The 10,188-nt window shown below is 31.3% G+C and overlaps 1 protein-coding gene across 2 annotated transcripts; it reads left to right on the top strand.

Annotated features, from left to right (window-relative positions):
* The first annotated feature begins 383 nt into the window (after nucleotides 1-383).
* Nucleotides 384-6,226, top strand: LOC149151431 (protein NRT1/ PTR FAMILY 7.3-like). Of its 2 annotated transcripts, XM_089438836.1 has the most exons (7): nucleotides 384-546; nucleotides 639-717; nucleotides 1,251-1,410; nucleotides 1,521-1,738; nucleotides 3,663-4,225; nucleotides 5,234-5,346; nucleotides 5,473-6,226. In XM_089438836.1, the coding sequence occupies exons 2-7, from the start codon at nucleotides 658-660 to the stop codon at nucleotides 6,075-6,077; spliced, it is 1,719 nt and encodes a 572-aa protein (XP_089294962.1). In that variant the 5' UTR covers nucleotides 384-546; nucleotides 639-657; the 3' UTR covers nucleotides 6,078-6,226. The 2 variants fall into 2 exon arrangements, with proteins under 2 accessions (XP_089294962.1, XP_089294961.1); XM_089438835.1 differs by having other exon boundaries at nucleotides 386-546; nucleotides 5,234-6,226.
* Nucleotides 6,227-10,188: the final 3,962 nt, after the last annotated feature.

The raw sequence follows: 10,188 nt of genomic DNA on the forward strand, positions 1-10,188 counted from the left end.
TCCAACCACTGACTTTTTATTTTGAAATTCCAACTTTACTCCCACTAACTGTAAAACCCTTTCAAAGAGGGTACGGATACAGAAAAAAATAATATAAGTTCGTCGCAGTGCCTGAAACGATTGACAAATGGGTTATAACTTAAAGGTCGATTTCATCTGAAATTCCAACACTAGTGGGGCCGAATAAAATCAGGCAACGATTCTCACAACCGGCTCGCGAATTATTTGATGGTGCGTTATTATTAGAATGTTTGTTGGACACTGAGTCAGAGGCATGATTTCAAAAAATATGGGACCTCTGTTTGTGTCTGTGTATGCCCCGAAGTTGTATCATTCATAAAGTTGAAGTGACAAGAGGAATCTTTGCATTATAACTATGGGTTGCTGTGCGCAAAGTTCATAGGCCCACGTCCTTTTGAGCTTTACTTTAGTTAGTGATACCCTGTAAGTTGTAGAGGGAGCACTCTGTGTATCGTGGGAGCTGCTACCTGTTAATTCTCATAGATACTGCAATTCAAGAACTCGGCAAGATCTCCAAGATTCCGAGTACAATCTCTGCATTGGTTTTTTTAATTTTAGTATTTAGCATTTTTTACTACGTTTCGATGTATATAATGACAGGGTTTTTACATGGACAGAGACCACACTTCCCAAGGGATGAAAATGCAAGGACAGGACAATCACAATTCCATGGATCATCTTGCTGTAACAAAGGAGGTGATGTGATCAATTTCCAAAACTTATAATTTATATGAAAAGTGCTGTTAATGCTGAAGGACTAAAGGATTAGAGTCTGGCTGTAGAATTATTTACATGTTTGGCACTGGGTAATATTATACTATACATGATTTCTTGAGTTTTATGAAGCAATGAAGGGTGAAAAGTAACTATATTAAAATTTCAATGGTATAGTAATTATACGGTCTTGACTTATGAGTTTTTAAGATATGATTCATAGTATATTAAACTATATTTTTAATTTGATTACATATTGGAAAATATCTTTAATATTCATATTATTTAACCTCGTCAATATGAACCAAATATACCTTCTCAATTTAAAAAACCTTATTTTCACTACATATTGTAGGTATCTATTTTTTCATTAACATATTTTATACTTTTTATATTTTTTTCATTAACTTTAACTTCCATCTTTTATATCGTCAATATAAAAACCCTTTACCCTATATAAATCCTCCCATATATTATGTCACTATAAGCTATTAACCTATGTACAATCTTATCAGGAAAAAGAGCTTGAAGTATATCTTGATGAAGGCCAAAAAGCAGCAAATGGAGAGAGGGAAAAACCAGAGGTACATACCAGAGATGGGACAGTTGACAGGTTTGGCAGACCAGCTATCAAGTGCAAAAGCGGCGGCTGGAAGGCTGCAATTTTGATACTAGGTATATATTTTGAATCCTCCCAACAATGTCATGTAAACATATTGGACACTGATATTCAAAGCATAAAACTGATATCATTTGTTTATTTTGCACATGCCCATGAATTACAGTAAACCAAGTGCTGGCTATTTTTGCACTGTATGGGGTATTGGTAAATCTTGTCCTATTCTTGACTAGAGTTCTTCGGGAAAGTAATGCACCAGCTGCAAACGATGTAAGCAAGTGGGTTGGGACTCTTTATCTCTTCTCTCTGGTTGGGGCGTTCCTCAGTGATTCCTATTGGGGTCGGTACAAAACCAGCGTTGTGTTCCAGGTCATTTTTTTAGTGGTAAGTTTCCTTTTGTTCTTAGGCTTGCTAGTCCATGAAAGTAAATCAAAGTTATCCCAAAAAAACAAAAAAACTCTATATCAATGTTATAAGGTAAAATTAAATTACATATTTTTCCATACAAAAGATAGAACTAAATCATATATAAGATGCATTAGAACTGTAATTTAAACATAAATTCTTCAATTTGGTATGAAGTCCCATGAGAAGAGGTTCATAACTTCTGCAATTTAGTATGGAGTTCTATAAGAAGAGGTTGCTGTAGTATCAAGGGATTCAGCAATTCACTTATTTTCCAACTCACAGCAAAAGTATCTTTAGCATGAAGTCCCATAGTAAAAATGAAAAATTTCAGCAATTCACTTATTTTTCAACATGCTGCAAAAATATCTCCAGTTTGTCTTAAACAGTAGCAGACATTACTGTAGCATAAATGTAAGGCTTTCTTTAAACAGTAGCAGACATTACTGTAGCATAAATGTAAGGCTTTCTTTCTGGACTAACTAAAACACTACTTTCTTTTGCTTACATTATAAATTTGACATTTTAGAGTTGATCTATATCTCTCATAATTATTTATTTCATGACCAGTGTTTCATGACCAGTGTGCATGTTTTAGATTACAAACCAAAACATTTCCACAAAAATATTATCAAATAATTGAAACACCATTTGAAAAAGGGGCTTTTCAGTTACTCTATAATAAATGACACAAAGACTTAAACATTATGACATTATTTATCTTATATACTTTATAACATTATGTAGAAAATTTGTGAATTGTATTGGCTACGGTGGCATTTCTTGCATCATTGTTTAAAGGAGACTTATTATATTTTACTTAATTTTTAATAAGATGAAATAGGTTAATATATCGGATGAAATAGGTTAATATATCTTTTTTAAATGTTATTTTTTAATCTTATAATTTTTTAAAATAAAAATAAATATATTGAAATTTATTAATAAAATAATTTTATAATAAATAATAATAATTTAGTTTAAAATATTAATTATAAAAATAAAAATAAAAATTATTTTATTAAACACTTAATAATATAAATTAATATATTGATTTCAATTTATGAGAAATTTGGTTTATTATCTTTTAAATATAAAATATTTTATATTTTATTCTAAATATTTTTATTAAATTTCTTAAATCAATAATGAAAGTTTATATACTTTAAAAATGTTATATTTATATTTTCCTGTAACTAAATTAATTTACATTAAAAAAAAAATTATAATTATAATAAATATAAAACGAAAATATGAAACTTTTAATAAAACAAAGTATTATTTATTAATATAAATATATTCATATTGTTATTGAAATATAAATATAAAGTATCATATATTTTATTAATAATATAAATAAAATTTTTAATAAAACAAATTATTCTTTATTAATATTAATATATTCATATTATTATTTAAATATAAAGTATTATATATTTTGTTAAAAATATATTTATATTAAGCAAAGTTTTTGGGTAGAAATTATATAAGAGAAATTATACTAGTGTGGTTCATATCTGATCTTTATGAAGAACTACACTTGTTGGTTTGAAACGAAAATTTTTTCTTATATGATTTCTACCAAAAGACTTTGCTTAATTCATTATGCATCACAAAACTTGAATATAGAAAAAAAAAAAAAAGTATATTATTATTTAAATGTAAAATATTATATATTTTGTTAAAAACAATTTTGAAATAATTTTTATTATTAAAAGAAATATAACTTAAATAGTAATTTGTGAGTCTAATTTGTCTATTAACTACTTAGAGAAATTATGTAATTTTTTTCATAAATTTGCCCAGAGGATTATTAGGTAATTTTCAATTAAATCACTATCTTTGTGATGTAAATTTTTACATGGGAATACTAACTCTACGAAGTCTATCTATTTTTGGGCAGGGTTTAGTGCTTCTGTCCTTATCAACACATCTGTTTTTACTGAAACCAGCTGGATGTGGAGATGTGAATTTAATGTGTGAAAAACCCTCGTTTCCCAAAATTGTGTTGTTTTATATATCGCTTTATACTATAGCTCTGGGATATGGTGGCTACCAGCCCAGTATCATAACATTTGGAGCAGATCAATTTGATGAACAAGATTCTATTGAAGGGCTTTCCAAGGTAGCCTACTTCAGTTGGTTCTACTTGGCTCTTGATCTCGGTTGTCTCTTCCCAAACACAATACTTGCCTACTTTGAAGACACTGGCAATTGGCTTTTAGGTTTCTGGATGGCCACTGGGTCAGCAGCATTAGCTCTCATTATATGTCTAGCAGGAACACCTTGTTACAGACATTTTAGGCCCGGGGGTAATCCCATACCTCGTTTTGCTCAAGTTTTTGGTGCAGCAATCAGGAAATGGAATGTGAGGGCTCCATCACAGGGCGACCAGCTTTATGAGTTGCCAAGCAAGGAGTCAGCAATGGGGGGCAGCAAGAATATATTGCACAGTGAAGAGTTCAGGTTCTTGATTACTACTGAATTTCCCTGTTTGGTTTGATTTTTTAAGTGTTTAGGAATATATAAAAATTGAGAATGAGTATTTGGAATGTTAATCATAGTAGTCATTTCAAGGGAAGGGATTTGATGATAAATTTTGTTACAGATTTTGTTGTAGACTTGAAACTTGGATATAAAATTTATTATTGTAGTTAATGTTACATTTGAGGCTTTTGTGATTTATATTTTTTCAAAATAATCACATTATTAGGATTTATCATTAAGATTTGGTTGACATTTAACCAACCAATGTGGTTCATCTTCATGATAAAGGTGAAATAAATTGTATAATCTTCAAGAATAAATAGTAAGGATGCACTATTACCCAAGGTTAACCATTGAAAACTAGTCGTTGGAAACTAGCCATTGGAGATTAGTCAAACAAGAAATAGACCTGCTTTTGGAATGGTTCAACTGATGAGAAATACTCGCACACATAGGAACTAATGATGCATCCCTACACCTTTTGAGAAACTTAAGATCAGATTTCTTTTTAGCCACTTGTAGAAATCTGATCTTACTTTTCTCAAAAGGTGTAGGGATGCATCATTAGTTCCTGTGTTTATGCTTATTTGTCATCCGTTGAACCATTCTAAAAACAGGTCTATTTCTTGTTTGACTAATCTCCAACGGCTAGTTTTCAACAATTAACCTTGCACAATGATGCATCCTTACTATTTATTCCTGAAGATTATAAGATTTCTACTATTAACCTTAGGCAATGATGCATCCTTACTATTTAATCCTGAAGATTATAAGATTTCTTTTACCTTGTATGATGAACCACATTGGTTAGTTCCAAAGATCGACCAAATCCTAATAATATGATTATTCTGAAAGACATTTATCTACTGTACTTAATATTTGGAATACTCATTCTCAAAATTCTCACCACATAAATCTTCAATTATTTCTTTACTATTTAAAAGTTTATTTATTTACTATTGAAAAGTTCATTTATTGGGTTTACAGGTTTCTTGACAAGGCAGCAACGTTAACAGAGGATGACAAAATTTCAGATGCACCTCACAATCCATGGAGGCTCTGCAGTGTCTCTCAAGTGGAGGAAGTGAAGTGCATCTTGCGTATGCTACCCATTTGGCTATGCACAATTATTTACTCAGCTGTGTTCACCCAAATGTCCTCTTTGTTTGTAGAACAAGGTGCTGCAATGAGAACTAATATAAGTGGTTTTCATATTCCACCTGCAGGGATGTCAATATTTACCATTCTCTGCATCGCAGCTTGTATAGTAACATACATGAAGGTTCTAGTGCCCTGTGCAATCAAATTTACAGGGAACCCTAATGGTTTCAACGAGTTTCATAGGATGGGTGTTGGGTTGATACTGGCTGTGTTTTCCATGGTTTCAGCTGGTGTGGTTGAAGTGTACCGTCTGAGAATTGTGGACAAATCCCATGGCCAAAACACTCTGGGAATTTTCTGGCAAACTCCTCAATATGCCCTCATTGGTGCGTCTGAGGCATTTATGTATGTTGGGCAGCTGGAGTTTTTCAATGGCCAGGCTCCTGAAGGACTTCGAAGCTTCGGTAGTGCCCTGTGGATGACATCCATCGCCATGGGAAACTATGTGAGCAGCTTGATCGTCACCATTGTAATGGATATCACTAGGAGGAAGAATAAGCCCGGGTGGATCCCGGAAGACCTTAACAGGGGCCATATGAATCGTTTCTGTTTCTTATTGGCATTCCTTACAGCACTTGACTTTATTGCATATGTGATCTGTGCGAGACGATACAGAGGAATTGCACGTTCCATGGACAACAACGAGGATGATCCACACCAGAGAATATAGATATGTGGGTTTATTCATACGAGGATAGCTTTTTTCAAGATGATTTTCAGAATTTGCCTTACTGTACTGATAATAAATATGGTTTTGGTATTACCGACACTGAATTTTACAAGGAAGTTTATTCACATTGCAGTGGTTTACATCTTCATACGGACACTTGTGTACCGATGGAAAATCTTGAGGTTCAGTTTGAAGTCATAGATTGTTCAGAAGGCATTGAAAGTATGGTTTATCTATGGTTTAGTGAAGATAAGGTATAAATTATTCTTTATATTAACCTTACTAGTCAGTTCCTATCGCCTAATATTATATTGTGGATAAAGATTTAGATAATCTTTAAATATTTATTTAGCAATCACTTATTTTGCATTTATATATTTACTTTGTATTATTTATAAGAAAAATAAATGGCTAAAATGTAGGACTTTTTATCTAAAAAAAAATATAGGACCTTTTATCCAAACGAGAGAATATTTTCTTGTCAACGGATTTTAACGTGGTAAAACCAATAATCAAATTATAATTTTATGCAAAGTTTTTAACTCTAGTTTTCTTTATATGAGGTTATAGCTTATTTTTTATTAAAAATTAAAAAGAAAACTCCTTTTTAAAATTTAAAAGAAAATTTGTCAGCAATTATAATTGAATAATTATATATAGAGATATATATATATTTGAGATTACAATTTTTAAATATTAATTTTGAATATTAATATATGGAAATTTTTTAATTTTTAATTTTTAATAAAAATAATATGTTATTAAAAAATAGTTTTTTAAAAATAATTAAGACAATTATAATTTTAATTTATATAATTAATTGGCTTTTAAAAATATGGTTGAAAAAAACAACTAACAAAGTCTTTAATATACCTATAAAACTATAGAGAAAAATAATTGTAATTTAGTTAATAATAAAAATAAATATTATATAGTTAATAATAAAAATAAATATTATATAAATAAAGAGTTAAGAAAGTTTTATTTTTTCTTTATGATTTTTATTTTATTTTTTATATTATCTTATTAATAATGAAATTAATGTTAAGAGAAAAATAAGTATAAAATAACATACATATAAATTATATATACTATAATTTAATTTCGAAAACTTTAATAAGCGAAAATTCAACTAAGCTGAAATTAAATTGAGTAACACTCAACACTCTTAGATGTTTAAGTGAGTCTTATGTTTATTTCTAGCATATTACAATGGAGAATCCCTAAGTATTTTAAAAAAATTTACTAAGTGGAATCCACCAGTGTAATTCCACAAAATGGGCCACCAATATGAAGTTCTTGAAACCACCATTGTTAATCTAACAAGGTTGACTCTTTCTCCAAGTTAAATTTACTTAACAATCCCCCTTTAAACTTTAGTGAGGAAATTCTTTGGATCCAACTTAAAAAACCATCATATTTCTCTTCCCCTACTAGCTAGGTCTACATTTAGACTTTAGCAATAGGGGTATGCATGCCTAACCAACTCTCACAATCAAATGCTCATTTACATGTAGTCTAGAAATTAATTATTTTTTTGTCGTGAGATTTAAATGGGACTTGTCTAAGTACGTGACAATTTTGTGAACGATCATTTTCATTTTCTTCAAAAAAAAAAAAAAAAAAACCTGGGAGTGTTTGAATCATTTTCTTAATGGTGAAAATAGATCCAACACCCTCACAAACCAATGGAGCACCTAGAATTCTTAAACTTGAGAGATGTAACCTATATTTTCTGTCAAATTTAATCAAAATAGCGCCAAAAAAACCATACTTTTCTAAGGCTAATGGTCCCTTATTTAAACATTTTTAATATGGTATCCTCTCACCTTCAAACCAGATGCTCTCCTCATCCAGCTTCATTACCACCAACATTTTAATCTAATTTTTGATTTACATTAGCTTTGATCTTTGCCTTTGCATTTGCCTATTAAACTAGCCCTCTCATGTCATGGATTTTGCATTCACTACTCTATACTCCGTGCTCCTTAATATCTTGACCAAATAATACTTCTTTACAGAGTAGTTGGTTTATATACATGCATAAACCATAATAATACATACACGTAGACGATGCACATCAAGATTTAATACACATCATAAACCATAATAATACATACATATAGATTGTACACATCATGGTTTAATCTAAAAGCCCAAATAAAAAATACCAACAAATAATAAATCTATTATTTTATGATTCAAAAATAATAAATATTCTTAATTAACTAATCAAATTATACCAAGCTACAAATCTATGGAAAATCTGAAACCCTTTTAAAAAAATTAAACAACATATCCAAACCCTTTAAATTTTTTAACAACATATAATACCTCCAACTTAATAACAAAAATAATCAATACAAAATAGTGTGATCAATCCAGAAACTCAAGCCATTTCTTAAAGTTCAAATATAAAATCTAGTAAAACCTAAATACAAGCCAATTAATCTACCCTTGTTATACGAAGAGACTGAAAGGGGCCGAGGAACAAATGTTATTTAAAAAGGCATTAAGCGACTGTAAACTACACACAAACAAACAGAGGCGAAAGATGGCAAACTGAATCTATCCATGCATTAGATAATTCAATGTACTGTTTGCCGACAGAGGAGTGGGATTATACGGTTAATTGCAGATCTCGTGGAAGAGCTATCAAAAGAGTAGTCTTTATGTTTATTCATGTAATGACTACTATGGATTCTTCTGCCGTAGTTGTGTTTGTGTCTATTCATGTAAGGATCATGTAACGACTACTATGGATTATGCTGCCATAGTTGTGTTTGTGTCTATTCATGTAAGGATCATGAGGGTTGGAATTTCAAAACAAGATTATTTATTAAATTATTAAATTTGTATGGTTTTCACATCTCTCTCATTTGTTTTTACAATTTTAACAAAAGATTTTTTACTTTTTTGTAAAATTGTTGAGCAAAGGAAAGGTACCACTAATTTATAGCTGCCTCTTGAATTGATTTAGGAGGATATCGTCAGTAACATGTGGTTCAATGATGTGGTCATTGGGTTTCATGTCACATAGTGACAATTTGTTGTAAAATGGTTTTGGTAACTATTCCAAGTCATGAAAAACTTGTATTCAAAACATTGTATTAAAAACCTATTGACACCTAAAACTACAAACCTAAACCCATTATTCAAAAATGCATTAAAATACATAAACTCTATGTTATAACCCTCTCGACCTATGTAACACATTGCAAAAACATTATAATTACAACCCATAGTCCTAACCGCAATGAAACTACGTGGAGAGAAGACCATTAGGACTGTAGTCATGTGAGTTGTGGTGTAGCAGTCAGAGTTTACATTATCGCCAGGTTGCATGAGCACATGTGAGCAGGCAAAGGGTTATCGTTAACCAGGCAGAGTTCGCAATTTAGGCCACAACAACTAACAGTTGTAATCATGTCAGGTTGTGACATGTGAACAATGACGAGTGTAACTGCAGTAACTAAAATCGCGCAGGGAACGAAACCGCCGGGCGGAGGACCTGCCATGTGAGCAGCATGATTACTGCGTCGTTAAGGATAGCCACGAGGTGTTTGACAGTGGTTAGACCCTAACTGTTCACATGCTAATAGTTTAACTCCTCCGTGCTTTTATCTGACTGCCAGCAGTTCAGCGTTAATCCAAAGTTCGATTTGGGTTTTTTAGTTATAGTTTGTTCTAAACTTAATTCAAAGACCATGCATGTTATCCCTAGGTGGCAAATCATAACTAGACCGAGCCATTGTGACCAAAATTAGAAGCCATTCATGCCAAGTTTAGTCAAAAGGAGTTCGAATGAACCTACTAAGCCTATAAATTCATCCTTTTACTGATGAAGAAGGGGGAGAGTGATTTTTGAGTTTTGTATGTAGATTCTGGAGGATATAAGTTGTTTTGGTTTCAGTGTAACAAGAGTATCGGGAGTCAGAATTGGGAACCATGACAAGCATTGGAAAGCTGGTTCAGAGAGATTTCTTATGAAAGTGACCAAAAGTGCCTACTTGCACATTCAGTTTGTTCAATTTTTTGTGTAATAGACCTCCTCATATTCAATCCTAATAAAGCGGTCGCCCATCTTGAAAGCAGTCCTGGAGACATATTC

The sequence above is a fragment of the Pinus tabuliformis genome, chromosome 9, assembly GCF_031772625.1.
Source record: "Pinus tabuliformis cultivar Carrire ecotype Pingquan chromosome 9, CPIR1, whole genome shotgun sequence".
NCBI classification, from domain to species: domain Eukaryota; kingdom Viridiplantae; phylum Streptophyta; class Pinopsida; order Pinales; family Pinaceae; genus Pinus; species Pinus tabuliformis.